The sequence below is a fragment of the Agelaius tricolor genome, unplaced genomic scaffold, assembly GCF_023055355.1.
Source record: "Agelaius tricolor isolate 1412-34295 unplaced genomic scaffold, bAgeTri1.0.p SCAF_7, whole genome shotgun sequence".
Classification (NCBI taxonomy): domain Eukaryota; kingdom Metazoa; phylum Chordata; class Aves; order Passeriformes; family Icteridae; genus Agelaius; species Agelaius tricolor.
In genome coordinates this window covers 18,371,223-18,387,061 of record NW_027269267.1, presented here as the reverse complement: position 1 = coordinate 18,387,061, position 15,839 = coordinate 18,371,223, and the positions used below count along the sequence as shown (strand labels likewise).

The window sequence follows — 15,839 nt, the reverse complement described above, 5'->3', positions numbered from 1 at the left end:
CCCTATGTGCAAGCCAGCTCCAGCACCTTTATACAATCCATTGTGACTGCTGGGGCTGTATATTCTCTGTAGACCAGCTCAGGCTAGCTGGGTAAATCAGGAGCATGTCGACTGTTTAACAGGTTTTTCTTTTCTGAACTCCTGGTTTGTGAAGCAAAATGAAACAGCGCCCAAAATTTGTTCTTGTTCAGTGTCTATTAGATAAGCTGTGTGGATATATCCCACTGTAACCCAGAGCTGACAGTAATGTATGTTTCTGTTATCAGCCTCAGCAGAAAGAGTCAGGGAAGAATGAACACATCATATGGACTATCCTGTAATGCCAAATGCAGAGCTGAAGAGGCTTTGTAGAGTAAGACTTGCCTTCCTCTGCCAGAACTGGGTCTGTGGACAAAAGCATTCACTGAATGTGAAGCATGCCAATCCAACAATTTTCCACAAGAGCTTTAATGCACAAAAAAGTGCATCTTAGCAGGGATTCTCCTTCCTTGAAATATTGATAGGATTTTACCAGCATGACTCCAGTTACATTCAGCAGAAGTCCCACAGCTGAAAACTCACATACTACCTCAGGAATTGACTATTCACTGTTTGAGCTCAAGCTGTGTCAATGTATACATAGAGAGAGATGGCTTTAGCAGTACTCACTCCAGAGAATTTTCTTTCTGTGACTCTTCCTGTGATCACCTGTACCTGACAATCACTGGAGTATTTGTCTTGGGAGGCCTCAGTGGTATTTTGCTGAAGAGCTTTCAATTCTGCATTATCACATGCCCTTTTTACATCCAGGTCATCTCATAGGGCCACATTCTTGCTTAGATGCTTTCTCAAGCAAGTGAAGGGAAGCAGCTTAAATCTCGATGTAAGAGTAGAGTTCTCTTTTTGTTTGTTTGTTCATATATATTTGCATGTGCACTTCTGGAAATAATAGGCAGCTGGAACTAGGGAAAAAATGTACTTTGTGCTGTCATGCTTTCCTGCTGATTCAATGCAGCATTGCCTCTATAGCACACCTGCTATGGGTAGGGCATGTGGTGTTTCCCCCAGTCTGAAAGATACCATTTTTATAAATGGTATTACTCACATGTATTTCTCAGACACTTGGTAATTCTTGGACTGAGTGACATCAATGGGAATGAGAGTCCTAAAAGATTTTAGACACCTAAAGGTCTCTCCAGGTTTTTCTCTGATTCTGTAAGTGCTTTTGTGACTCAGCCTCAGTCTGTTGGTCATAAATATATATTGATTACACAAAATACGATTCTGATTCTTGAATGCAGCAGTAAGCACCCAAAATCATTGCCATATTCCTACCAGGACAAATGGCATTCTCAGCAAGCTAAGTTATTATATATGACAGATGAACTTTCAGAGGATGTTGGCTTTAGCTTGATGAAGCAGAACAATAATTTTGTCTTTATTTGACTTTACCAGCAAATTGAATCAGTGCAAAATAGCATACAATTACTGCATTTCTTGAGACCTCTGGCCTTATGGACTTTTGTGTTTGGTTTGACTGGTTACTTTTTTTGTTTGTTGTTGTTGTTGTTTCTGTTTGGGTTTTGTTTGTTTGTTTTTTCTTTGTTTGGGTTTTGGGGTTTTTTGGAGTGGTTTTTTGTTGTTGTTGTTGCTTTTCTGGGCTTTTTATTTAATTTGGGGGGGGTTGTTTGTTTATTTAGTAGGTATTATTATCATTAATTAATAATAAATGTCATAAATTTGATAATCCACATTGGATTGGGTTGAACACTTCTAAGGAAGAAGGAATTCTGTGTTTACTGGGCATGGTTATACTTAGGCAGTCAGGGTGATGAACTTGACAGAAAATCCATAGAAAGACAACCTCATAGAAGAAAGGCATCACTACCCAGCACAAAAATGTCACCTTGATTTGTCAGCCTTAGGGTAACCATGTTGTCCTGGCGCCGTTAATTTTGCCTCCTGTAACTGAGCTGTTAAGACTCTAATGAGAGGATGATATTTAAATAGAGGAAAAGTTTGGTTTTGCCCAAAGGCAAAATGATAGGGAAAGAGAAAATCTTACGTAGGTGCTTGCAAAAAAAGCTACCTGTGGTCTGCCTTCTGATTTCTTACCATAACCCTAAGCAAACTCATTAAATTGTGGGAATTTTCTCATCATGGTTGAGACTACACATTATATGGGCCCTTGGAAACAAGTGTGCAGTTGCACTTTTCCTGGTGTGGCTGCAGTCAGTATCCCTATGTCTCAGAGGAACTATTTCAGTGCATCAAAGCCACCTTTGTCTCCCTGGCCCAACACCCATGGTCACTGGCCAGGGACTGGCTGAGCTGCCTTTGATAACTCTTCTCCAGTCATTCTCCTGTGTGCTACACTCTGAGCAGGGAAGGAGCTAGGATGATGAACAGCTTGTCCCTGTCTAATGACCATAGCCAGCTGAGGTGTCCCAGCAGCAGTTTATCCTTGTCTCACTTGCAGGGATGTGCCTGCAGGGCCATGGAGAGGTGTCTTGGCAACTCTTGAAGTGGTAACTCAGACACCCATAGTACTGCAGCTGCAGAAGCAGAGGCCTCCAGAGGAGTCAGCTCAGTTTCAGGTCTCATGAGGATTCTGATGGATGTTGGAGGCTGTTCATTTTGGTTGGGGATAAATGGTTTCTAAAACCCCAGCTGTCTCCAGAACTTGCATTTAAAAACCATCTCAAACAAGTTCCTCTATCCTTCCCTGCTGTCCTAGGATGTGTGTTACTGGTGCTCAGGTCAGCATGTGGGTCTTTGTCCTGCCATCATCCACATTTTGATCACCTCCCTTGTTTGAGTTCTGCCATGCAATCCCTGTCCTACCGACAATGGGATTCTCTGTCCCTGGTGGGATCACTGCCTCCCCACTTAGCTCCTTGGTTCTGTTCCTGGATTCCTGTTCTACCTTCAAACTCAGGTGGGATTGATTTTAGTCTTTTCAAATAGTCTTGAGTCTGCTCTCCGTGGTAAGGGGAGAAGGGAGGTTTGGCTCAGCTTTCTCCTCTTTATATACAAAATAAATAATTTGAGATAGTGAGAAAAAAACCTCTGCGTTGTCCCAGAGTTGAATTGAGAAGGTAGGCCAGAAAATATTACATATAGAAAAAGATACAAGATCCTTCACAGATCTGTAAATATCTTGCCAATGTTTCCACTGTCATTCCATAAGGTGGTTCTGCCTCGTTATCTTTTATTTTTGCTTCCACATGTTTCTGCTTTGCTCACAGTTCTCTATGTGTACTGTATTTTAGTTTGCCTTACAAAATCCCTTAATAAATACACTTACCAAAGAAAATTGGCAAGTGCACAGGTATCATTTTAAATCTCTTGTGTGATTATAATATTCCCTTCTCACTGAGGACAATTTAGCTATATGGTTAGAATTATTGTGAAGAGAAAAATCTGCCAGGTGTGACCTGAAAACTCTATCCCAAAAAACACAAGAGTTGGGATGAACTTGAGGATGTAGATATGATTAGCTGCAGTTAGGATCATCTCCAGTGAAAGAGTATGAGTAAATCTTAAGAATGTACCAAATGGAGCAAGATTTGTGACTGTAGGCTATCAATACTGAAGAATATTTAGCAGAGGCTGGAGTTAGGAGCTGGATAGGGCTCGAATGTATTCCTCTCAGCACTCATCACTCCATATGGGGATTGTTCCACACATTGGGATGGATTCACCTCCTGTGGCAGCTGATAAGGAAAGGATTCATTCTCTAGCCAGATGGCAATAAGATCACAGACACCTTGGGTGCAGGAGTTTTGAGGCAACATGCCACAGCACATTCAGGGAAATATTCTGTGTTTTCTGGTTTCTTGTGGGTGAGGTGAGAAGATGAGTGCCAGGGACTTTCTGTAAGTGTTAAGTGCCCCAAAGTCACAGGAGGTGTGTGCCACACTCTCATCTCAGGGTTTTTCAAGAAGGCAGTGTATCAGAGAGCCCTGCTGACTGGCAGCAGCAGCAGCAGCAGCCCCAGCCCCTCCGGGGAAGCAGAGGAGAGGGAGCTGCAGGGAACAGAAGCAATATCTGTGCTGTTTATCAGAACACCAGACATGCACCTTCTGGTTTATTTGAGCGTTAGCTGCCTGGTTTGGGCTTGGTTTGGTGTTTTTTTGCCTGAGCCCTTTTGAGAAACATTTTCCTTATGACTCAAACAACATTGGGATTATCTTGAATGTGCCTGAAAGGCACCTGGACTGTTACCTTGTTGCATTGGAAGTGACAAAAGGAAAACTAGGGGGAGAAAAGGATTTAGTTTTAAAGTATATTTTGATTAATTTTTTGTTGGTAATGTCAACTCTTTTTAGATTTTAGGCAGTAAAGTCAAATTAATTATTTCCTTTGCCTTTGAAGATTTTCAGATTGTTTCCTGAAACCTTGGCTATGCATCACGGAAGTTTGCTGCTTTCATTTTAATTGAACTATTAGATTACAAAATTCTTACAGGATGAAGTGTGTTTTAGTTTACCACTACCTCTTGTCCTACCACAGAATGTCCCCACTAAAAAATTTGTTCTCATCTTTCTTACAGGGCTGCTTTAAGTATTGAAAAGTCACAATAGGGTGTCCCTGGGACCTTATTTTCTCCAGGCTGAACAAATTTTACACACCTTTCCAATTACCAGAGCAGGATGTTGTGGGTGACTGTGCCAAAGGCCTCGCAGAAGTCCAGATAAATGACATCAGCAGCCTTCCCTTGACCACTGATGTAGTCACTCTACCATAGAAGGCCACTGGGTTTGTCAGGCAAGACACATCCTTGTTAAATCCCTGCTGGCTGTCCCAAATCACCTCCCAGTCCTCCATGTGTCTTAGCACAGCTTCTAGGAGGATCTGTTCTGTGATCTTCACAAGCACAGAGGTCAGGCTAACAGCTCAGTAGTTCCCAGGGTTCCCTCTTCTCCCATTTTAAAAATGGGTGCAATGCTTCCCTTCTGCCAGTCACCAAGAGCTTCACCTGATTGCCACAGCTTTTCAAATATCATGGAGAGTAATTAAAAAAATTACATCAGTCAATTCCCTCAAGACTGGGATGCACCTAATCAGATCCATAGACATTTATATTCAGGTTCCTCAGGCAAGAAAAAAAACTGATCTCTCTGTTTATCTACTGAGTTTACTGAGTTCTTATAGTTCTTACAGTGTTCCATTTCTACCAGCAGAAGGCAAGTTAAAGACTAAATTATGATTAAGTACAGAAATAGGGGGAGGTATTTGCTTTATTGTAAAATACAGTGCTCTGGCATGTACCTACTCCTGCACATCTGGACTGCAGAGATGTGGACACACAGACATCAGTCTGTGATGTGGCAGCATATTTCCTAACATACATAAGCCATGTTTTCCTAGCACAGTTAAGCATGTGTACTATGTTCTGCTGGCACTCAGGACCTGGAACTGTGATGCTCATGTATGATGGCCATTGCAAGACAACAGCTGTGAGCCTCCTTCTCCAGTTTTACCATCAAGAATGGTCTTTAGGAATCCCATGCCACTGACACCTGTAAAAAAGCCCAAATCAATAAAAACTTAGTGATGAAGAACTAGGCTACAGAGCACTTAGGCAAACTGGACACAGAAAGTCTGTAAGACCACATAGGAAACACCCACAAGTGCCTAGCATAGCTGGGTGGTTGCATTCCTAATTATCTTTAAAAGGTCATGGCAATTGGCGAAGGCTCCTAATCATGTGGGGAAAAAACTATCATTCCTATCTCTAAGAAGGACAGGCAGGAGAATACAGGAGTTACAGGCTGGCCAGCATTACCTCAAAGCCTGGAGCAAATCCTCTTGAAGCCATTTCCAGACATGAAGGACGGGAAGATAACTGGTTGTAGTCAACATGGGTTTCTGAATGGGAAATCATTCCTTGGAATGCTAATAGCCTTCTGTGAGGACTTGAAAGGCTCAATGAATCAGGGCAGAGCAGTGTATACCTCAGTTTTAGCAAGGCTTTTGTTAATGTCTCTCACAACATGGAATGGATTATTGGAACAGACCAGCTAGATGGGCATGGAAAATGGACTGAATTGCAATGCTCAAAGGATTGTGATGAGCAGCACAAAGTCCAGCTGATGGCCAGTCACTACTGTTGTACTACTGGCACAGGTACTGGGTCAGTACTCTTTAACATCTTCACTAATTACCTGGATGATGGGACATGGTGCACCCTCAACTAATTTGCAGGAGAAAGAAGACTGGGAGGAATGGTTGATGCCCCAGAGGATTTCCTGATATTCAGAGAGACAAGGAAAAGCTGCAGAAATGGGCCAACAGGACCTCACTGCGTTCAGGAAAGGGAATGCAGTCCTTCAACCTGGAAGGAACAATATGGGAGATGCCCAGCTGGAATGCAGATTTGCAGAAAAGGCATTGGGGCTCCTGGCGGACACCAAGCTGAACATGAGGCAGCAACGTGCCCCTGCAGCAAAGGCAGCCAATGGACTCTTGGGCTGCATTAGGCAGAGCATGGCCAGCAGGTTGAGGGAAGGGATCCTTTACTCTGCTCAGAACTGGAGAGACACATCTGGAGTGCTGAGCCCAGCTCTGGGCTCCCCAGTATGAGAGAGACATGGAATTATTGCTATGGGTGCAGCAAAATGTTATGAAGGTTGTTAAGAGACTGGAGGATCTGTCATACAAGGAGAGGCTGAGATTGCTGAGGCCACTCAGCCTGGGGAAAAATGGTTCTGGGGAATCTCAACCATGTGCATGAATAACTGATGAGGTGTAAGTAAAGAAAAAGTAGCCAGATTCTTCTCAGTGGTGCCTAGTTACAGGAAGAGAGACAGTGAACTTCCATGAAATTCCACTCCAGACCCATGAAATTCCACTTAAGCATAAGAGAAGCATTTTGCTGTGAGGGTGACTGCACACTGGCATAGGTTGCCTAGAGAATCTGTGAAGTGTCCATCTCTGGGTATATTCAGAGTCTGATGTGGCACTGTCCTTCTCTAGCTGATGATGCTCTGGGGCAAGATGGACTAGAGGGACTGGGTGATCTCCAGAGGTTCCTTCCAGCTTCAGTGATACAGTGACTCCCTATGTCTGGATGTAGAGAAACACGTTGTTCAAGGTGCCTAGCTAGTAGAAATACCACCAATTCAAAGGAGCAAAAATGATAATATGGAGGGAAAATAGCAGACTATTTGGCTTGGTTTTGACTTGGTATTGGAAATGAAAACACATTTGCAAAATAAAAAGAAAGTGTTTTAAAAACAATTCTTGTAAAAAAACTGAGTTGAACAACACACTTCATTGGAATTTAACAGCCTCAAAACATGTTACTGTTGTGGTTTTATTTCCCAAAACCAATATGATTGTTTCCTTTAAGGTGGGTAGTCTAGCACTCAGGAAATTGACAGTGGACTCATTAGTTTATTCCATTTTATGAAAAAGAAAGTAATAATATTTCCATCTTTTGTAAATAAATTTCATTATAAATTGAATTATAAACCAAATGGGGATATTTATATTCTCTGCACTGACAATTTTTCATTTATAAGGAACATGATGTGATTAAAAATAGTAATGGCAAAAGAAAGAAGAAAGTACTTGATACTCAATGCTTATACCAACTTCTGTGTCACTGAAATTCAGGCCTTTGGCATGAATCCTTTTTGATTCTGTTGAGAGCCCCTGTTTATTTTGTCACACCTAAAAAATCGAGAAGGCTAATAGGCAACTAATTAAATATTAAATCTCCATTCATTCTGCCACACGTGAGTGACTGCTGAATAACAGCAAAGGTGGTGGGAGGGAAGAGAATGCAAATAGCTGTTTAATGAAAGCTATCTGTTCGAGCCGGAACAGATATTGCTAAAATATTTAGTTATGGCAAGGCAGACACTTCCAGATCAGGTGCAGGAAGAGCTGTTTGTGGACTGGAGTCAGTGTGAAAATTTCCCTTGCTGGGAATTTCGGTGGCAAATGTTTGCCTGTGGAGTGGAGTAAATGTGAAGAGATAAAATTTTAAGTTCTGGATGAAGGGAGAAGGAAGAGAGGAGTGGTTGCAGTGCTAAAGTATATTCTGCACTGGTACTGTGGGTAAGAAAAAAGCCCTCACACAACTCTTCTGTCAATCTCTAAATGCAAGGATGTAGTTCTATGTGTTTATATAACAACTTCCAATGAAACTAGGTTAAATAAATTAGTGTTGATAATGCTTCTCTTTTGATCAAAATTTACGTGAGCAGTTTGGGAAAACTCACTTTCTGCTTGTTTTCAGCCACATCTGTACCAGATTGTACGGAGGCTGAGGGATCTGTACTTTTGTTTCAATGTGTATTGCAACATTTTTATTGCATTCCACAGGTCCTCCAGTAAACGTTACTTGCAATATTTTTATCAACAGTTTTGGATCAGTCACAGAAACCACAATGGTAAGTGCTATGATGCCATTGGCAAGAGAACAACAATACTTAATATATGTCATGAACAAAACCTGTCAATTTTTCTATTTATTGTTCAACTTGCAGGTCCTCCTGTAAATGTTACCTGCAACATATTTATCAACAGCTTTGGTTCAATAGCAGAAACTACAATGGTGAGTGGGAATGATCATTGAAGCCATCTTGTGAAGAAGTGGGATGTGATGTAGAATAGAGATGCTCAGGACGTGGGGACATTTACTAAGTTATGAAGCTACTAAAAACCTACTAAAAACCTACTAAAAGCCCGAGTAAAAATAACGTTAATAAAATAACATAAAATAAATATAAAATAACTATATATATAAAAAATTAAACTCCCCTATCAAGTCTAAACACACCTACATAGAGACTGCACCACAGTCTGTAGTGCCTGTGATGGCAGCAAACACACAGGTGTGTGCAAAGCTGCTTCCTCAGGTTTCATTAGCTCTGAAGAGGCAGAGGAACGGCTGGAGCTCAGCTGTGGGTTTCCCTGACAAGTGCACCATATTTGATTGTGCCTTACACTGCATGCTGAATCACCTGCTGCTGCAGAAAATGGTCTTGTTTAACTGAGATAGAGCTCTCTGAATTGCAGCCACATCAGCCACAGAAGGAAGTGTAAAACTTGAGTCAAATGACTAGAACATGTGGATATAAGACTTAGGTATTTTGAGGATAAATTAGTATTAGGAAATGATGGGATTCCACCTGAATGAAATTTGTATTTTGACTAAATGCAAAGAACACAGTCAAAAAAAAAAGGGTATACTTTCATTTTAAAAATTGCAAAATATAGAATAAAAAAAATCAAGCTAAGAAAAAATTAAAATTAAAATTTTCATCTAACTTTTTAAAAAAGTCTTTTAGTCTAGAAATCTATCAATCTATTATTTTTTTAAATATTTGCTAAGAAAAAAAAAAGCCAAAACTTTTCTGATTCCATTTAAAAAGATGCTGAGTTTTTAAAATCTTTTTCAAAAGTGAATATAAAAGATTTGGTTTTTATTCAAGCCTACGTGCTCCTGACTACGTGGGTTAATCCACAGAGATATTTTTGACAAATTTATCATAATAATGTCATAAACCCATAATAATTATTAGGTGCTCATATCTATGGTACTTTTGAAGAAATTGCAGTGTAGTTTCACAGCTCTGTTTTCCAGAGATTCCTACACAGCATCCAGGTTTTTCTGGAATTGCTGAAGCCAGAGGCAATAAAGGTGCTTGGCTTCTTGCAGGACTGAGAACTTGGTAATAAATAATGAACTTGCTGCCCACTTGAAGTAAACCAAAAGAGCAGCTTTTTTGTAAGATGGAATAGATACTGCCTTGCAGGCCTTGTATTATGAAGGAGGAGAAGGTCTTTAGTCTGACTTATGTCTTCTGTTTAATATTATTTTAGATTCAATTGTAACTCATGCCATCATTTTAGTAAGTGGTGATTAAAGAATGTGGGAACACAAATCTTCTGCTCCTAAACAATTTTATTTTAAAAAGCCACCCTGTTATTTAATGTTTTCTAGAGATAAAAGGCAAGTTATTGCTAGGCTGGGTTGCTTTCTTTAACAGCGTGGGAAAGACTGCTGTAAATGACAAGCTGTATCATACAGAGCTATAAAACAGATAAGTTAATGCTTTAGACTATGTATCTGTAATATTTTAAAAAACACCTTAAAAGAAAAGTAAAATAAATTTAAAAATGGTAGGGAAATAAACATATCAGCATGTAACATAATAATCAACAGACTTAATTTTCAGTATTTTAGGAAAACATTAATTGTTTTCTTGTGTTTTAAGGATTCTGAGAAGATAGCTGTGAGTGTAGCATTTTTACCCAGTCATGTCTGTTGATCCTAGTGTGTAGAGACATCAGCATAGCATTAAGTAGCAAAAACCCTGCACGCCACTAGCTTTACAAGATGGCATTCAATGAAAATATTTGCACGACCCAATGCTGATTGCATTAATTAGACTCCTTCATTGCTTTGATTAAATCCCCTCATTGCATTTTACCTTCTATCAAATATGTAAATGTGTACCTTTCCAATGTTCATTAACACATTTTGCTGAAAACAGCCAAACATTCAAGTAGATGAAAACAAAGACTATTGGCTTTCTTATTTTGCTTTGTTCATTATATCTGCTGAAAGTGTGGAAAGATTCTCTAAGATGCTGTTCACTTATTTGATATTGATTTTCTTAATGTTGTCACTTCTTTAATGACTATTGTGACTAGTTTTAGGAGTCTGTTCTGAGAGGCAGACATCAATTGCGATTCCAACTACTTTGCCTTTCTGAAACAGATATAATTGTGTGGTAAAATTGTTGGCATCCCTTGTGATAAATAACAAGTTTGTTTGACTCCTAGGAATCATTTTTCCCTATAAAATGCTCTTGATGGTTTTGACATAAAACTAAATGATTCATTTAAAAGCCTGGATTACAAATTCAATAGAGACACTCCTGCCTCAGAGGAGAGGAATGCTTAGTGAAACCATGTGCATACACTGAAGGGACATTATCAGAATATAACTTGGACCACCTACAGCAGTTCTTTGGGAACTTGGAAGATGAAAACTTGCTTAGGGAAGCTTTCAGGAGGAGGAATTAACATGACAAATGGGATTACAGTCCCAGACCTACTAATTTCAGTAACATTACCAGGAGTAGTTTCTGTCCTCTGATTAAGACACACAATACAGGATAAAATTCCTCCCTATGTGAAAGGCCAGCACAGCTCCAATGTCCAGCACACTCTTCTAAAAATGAAAACCTTACATTAAGAAATAAACCTGGGATTTTATGCTGATTCAGATGGATGAATTCCATAGACTCTTCACAAGTTTTATTCCCAAAGATCTAGAGAAACAAAATGCAGATGTGACTGTCTTTCTGCTCTATAATGCACATATGGGACAGTATCCCAATAGATCATTTTTCCTGCAAAAGAAATGTTTTTCTTCCTTATTGAATTATATATATTATACCAAAATGAAAAAGGTAAAAAAAGGCCAGAGTCAAGATGATATAGTTGAAAATTTTCTTTGATTTATCTTTAATTTAAGCCCTAACTTGCAAAGAAAGAGGAAAAGTTTTTTCTGAGTAACTTCACTGAATAAAGCAGTTATGAGAGTAAACTCTGTATCTATTTTTGGAAGTATTTACACATGCAGTATTCAGCAGAAAATTCACTATACAGCATGACTGCAGTTGAGTATTACAGATGAGTAATCTACATCAGCCTGGGCAGCATCCCAAGGAATTCAGATGTTCAGTGTTCCTAATGACCAGGATTTTTTAGCTATCAGCTGTAGGAGAAGTTAAGAGTGGTTTGTACATTGACAAGCTAATTGTTAATTACAGAAATGACTAACTGTGAGGATATTCTTATTGTTGCTATGCCCTATAATCAATGACACTGTGCAGCAGGTTCTCTGTTAGGGTAAATGGTCCAAACTCCAGTTGTGTTTTGAGTACTTATGTCAGCAGAAAAAATTGTCATTTCTTAATTATAAAAAGCTTTGCTGTGGCTGGCTGCATGATACTATCTCCCATTTAGAGGGAAAAAACCCCATAATTACAAATAAGCTTATTAGATCCTGATAAATTCACATGTATACTTTTAACTAAAGAAAAGGCTCCCAGTGAAGCCATTAGGGACACACTGCATGCTTATACCCATGGGTAGCCAAGTGCTTTTCTGTTGCATGGCCTTGGAACAGGTCATCAAACCACTGCTTTTCAATTAGCATTTATCTGTAGGATTTAGAGAGAGATAGAGTAGTCTTTTTGGCAAACCCCTGCTATTCATGGAAGGCCAGCAAGTCTGCTGTTTGTTTCAGACTCCCAACTCAACTGCTGGGCAATTCCTGCTGTTGGAGGGGAAGCTGGGAGGAAAGCTCAGACCTAAGACAAGTGCTGGTTCAGAAAGTAGCACTGAGCAGGGCAGGGGCTCCCCTGCACTCCTCCTGCCACAGCAGCACCTGAGGCCAAAGGGATCCAGGGCTTTGCTCTGTGAATCTGGATTTATGTTTGCTGAAAAATTATATCTATCTATGTTCCTATAAACAGAATAAGTATATCTGTGGATCAAGTCCCTAAATCTTCAGATAGAGCTATTAAATCTAATCAGATTAATATTCTTCCAGTATGTTTGTATTGCTGCCAGCTTATGGCTTGAGAACAGAGGAAAACTGTTTATCTGAGTTGCCTTGAGCTATTGCTGACACTGGTAGTGCATCTGAGATTGAATCTTCAGGTCCACACTCCTTGTTCAGAGTGCTGGTGCTGTCAGAAGGAATCTGCAGAGTAGGTGTACTTGTGGTTGTGTAGGAGTGCTTTACTACAGCACACCCACTTCTACCCTCAGGACCTCACCAAATACACACTGTAGCATGCCTCAACTCCATGTTGTTCTACTATTCTCAAGAGAATTTGCCTTCAAAACATAGTTACAGTGGTAGCTCAGGAAACGTAAATTCAAAATTCTGTACATGATTAGGTCTGACTGTGTAAACACACATCCCTCTCTACTGCTAATACAGCAAGCATAGGAGGAAAAAATAATGCTGTTCTTGTGATGCAGATGTTATATTTACATTTTTTTTCTCATTAAAATATCTACACATATATATGCAAAGCCTATCAGATGTAAGCAAAGGTTTCAGTTCTGTTTTGCTTCTAACAACAAAGCTTGCAGAGGAAAAGCATTTCTAACTGTATTGGTATGATGACTGATAAATTTATGAAGGGATACATTGAAAAATATAGGGTAATCTTATTGTCACTATTTATGATTTTGGTATAATATATATTATCCTATGCAATCTCTTCTATGAATAAAGATTTTCCAGACTGTTTTTTATTATCTAAGTCACCAAGCATTAAAGTTCATCAAAGCAATTTTTTAGATATTTCTATATAATTTACTGATCTAACTTATTTATAATTTCTATGTCATGGGAAAAAAATCCCTGTTTTCCAAAGACTTCATTATATATCATATCACAGTAAAAAATTAAAGCCAGTCTCACAACTAGTTGTAGAAATTTTATTCAATCAGCAGTTGCTCCTGCTTTCTTTTCTGCAGAATTCAAATCAGTGCATTCCTGGATTTATAGCTAAAGCTGTCCCATATGAACTCTGAGACTCATATATACTTAAAGATAAATATAAGCTTAAAGACACATTATAAACATAAGAAACTCTCAGTTTCTAAGACCAAGAAATAAGGGATAGTATAATTATGGATGGTGTATCCTCACAAGATGTGACGACATTTTATAAGCTCAGAACTGCAAGTAGCTATTTGATATTTAAATGTCTGAAACAAGAACATCATAAAAAGTACAATGACTTGTGAAAAACAGATACAGGCTTTTGTAAGTATCTTTAATAAATGCTATTCTTGAGACCTCTCTCAGGTCTGCCTTGCTCTGATTAGTCAACATTCCTGTTTGGAATCACATCTACCCAAGAGCAAAATGAAAAAGAAAAAAAAAAAAAGCTATTCACCTACTAAGATTGTAATGCATCTTTCCATTGGGTTAAAAATCTGCATCAGTTTGGATTTCAGAAATATTCTTTCAGGGCAGCAGCACATCTCACTACCACCCCATGGAGCAAAGGGGGAGAAAACTGAATGGAGGGGCTCGTTCAGAGTCTGCATATTGGGCAAGCTGCTTTCTGCAGCTCTGATCACAGGGAGAATATTTATCTACATTTCCAGGGTGATAACTTCTTTTCTATGCAGTTCAGGTACCTGACTAAAATCCAGCCAGCTCATACATTTTCCAAGTCAAAAGCACAGTGTTGCCATTTTAATGTGCAGCTGAAAATTCCAAATGTTAATGCTTTGTAGTATCAGCAGAATTATTTGATAAAGCATTCCTTCAGATAATATAATCAATACAAATATTATTAAATACTTTTCTTTTAGAGGAAGAGTAAATGGTATTTCTAAGAGAGTGTTCACAAACAAATTAAAAATGATAATTTCAGAGAGATGAAGATCTTATTTGCTGACTTTGGATACCTGGGATTAGGAGAGCAAGCATTTGTTTCTTTCCATTCTCTTCAGAGAGTTTAGAACCTGAAATCTCTTTTTGCACTCCCCTTTAATAACCAGTTCTTGACACAATGTTAATGTTGTTCTAAATGAACCACTGAGTAATTGCTGCCTTTCCCAGTTGAGACTAGCAGACCACTAAGCAGACGAATACAATCAGGCCAATGTTAATGGGATGCAGACAGGGAGGAGTAAATGAAGGAACATACACAGAATCATACAGTAAATAGGAAAAGGAAACTAGTAGTAAATAAGAAGTGGTGATTTAATTTCTTCTATACAATTTTGGCTTCACAGGAATTAAAAACTATTCATGAGTGCATTAGACGTAAATGCCTTACATATTAGGATAAATTTATTTAAATTGGTAATTTTGTAGCCTCTTTGATGACATTGTAGATATTTAACTGCAATACTTTTTGAATTTACAAATATCTCTTAGGTAATCCACAACATTTGAAATAGGGTTACATTTAATTGTGCAGATTGCAGTTAATATTTTTCTCATCACTGAAGGAATTTTGATTTGGAAAATGTCTCAGTTGTGTTTGTTTGGTTCCATGCAGCACTTTGACAACTTTATTTTCAAGTGACAACTCTGAGGTTCAAAGGATAACACAAATGTTCTGTAATGCTGGTGCTGCAGTGTATCTAAGAACATAAAGCAAGCTAAAGTGGGCTTCCAGTTTTGGTGGCTTAGTAACCTGTTTACATGACATTTCTGTAGGACTACAGAGTGAACATTTTTTTGAGGCAGCAGTGGAATGACTCACGTCTGGCATACAGCGAATATCCCGATGATTCCCTGGATTTGGATCCCTCTATGTTGGATTCTATTTGGAAGCCAGATTTATTCTTTGCCAATGAGAAGGGAGCAAATTTCCATGATGTCACAACAGACAACAAGTTGCTGAGGATTTCTAAAACTGGAAAGGTGTTGTACAGCATCAGGTAAACCAGTTAATTTTATTTTTTTTCTCTTCATCCCTTTCTTTCCCTCTCTGGTTTTCTGGATGCAATGTAGATGTTGAATTTTTTGTTGTCCCATGTGTACAACTAAAATGAGATTTACTAATACCAGGGTGGAAGGAAAATTTGCCTACGTTTCTTTGCTAACATTTTACTTTTTGCAAAATAGTCTCTAAGTGGCACAGTGGTACTTCTTGGTCTTGTTGAAAACTTGAGGCTGTCTAGAACTTTAATGGTATGCCTCAGTAATTCCCATTAGCATTAGCTCAAGTCACTCCTCTTGCAAAGAGGAAATCACCTCTTCAGTAGTCTATGGGTTGCAACTTAAAAGTAAAGGGGAGTGTTAATTTAAATGACTGTTCAACACTTTAAGTAAAAACATGCTT

The 15,839-nt window shown here is 38.9% G+C and overlaps 1 protein-coding gene across 8 annotated transcripts in view; it reads left to right on the top strand.

Moving 5' to 3' along the window:
- Positions 1-15,839, top strand: part of GLRA2 (glycine receptor alpha 2) — a 121,513-nt gene that overhangs the window by 16,810 nt on the left and 88,864 nt on the right. For 4 of the 8 annotated variants that reach the window (XM_071430495.1, XM_071430496.1, XM_071430490.1 and 1 more), the window contains exons 3-4: positions 8,317-8,384; positions 15,212-15,435. In XM_071430495.1, coding sequence (XP_071286596.1) covers positions 8,317-8,384; positions 15,212-15,435 — 292 coding nt within the window. Of the gene's footprint in view, positions 1-8,316; positions 8,385-8,480; positions 8,549-15,211; positions 15,436-15,839 lie in introns of all 8 variants that reach the window. The other 4 variants (XM_071430497.1, XM_071430491.1, XM_071430494.1 and 1 more) reach the window with 2 other exon arrangements.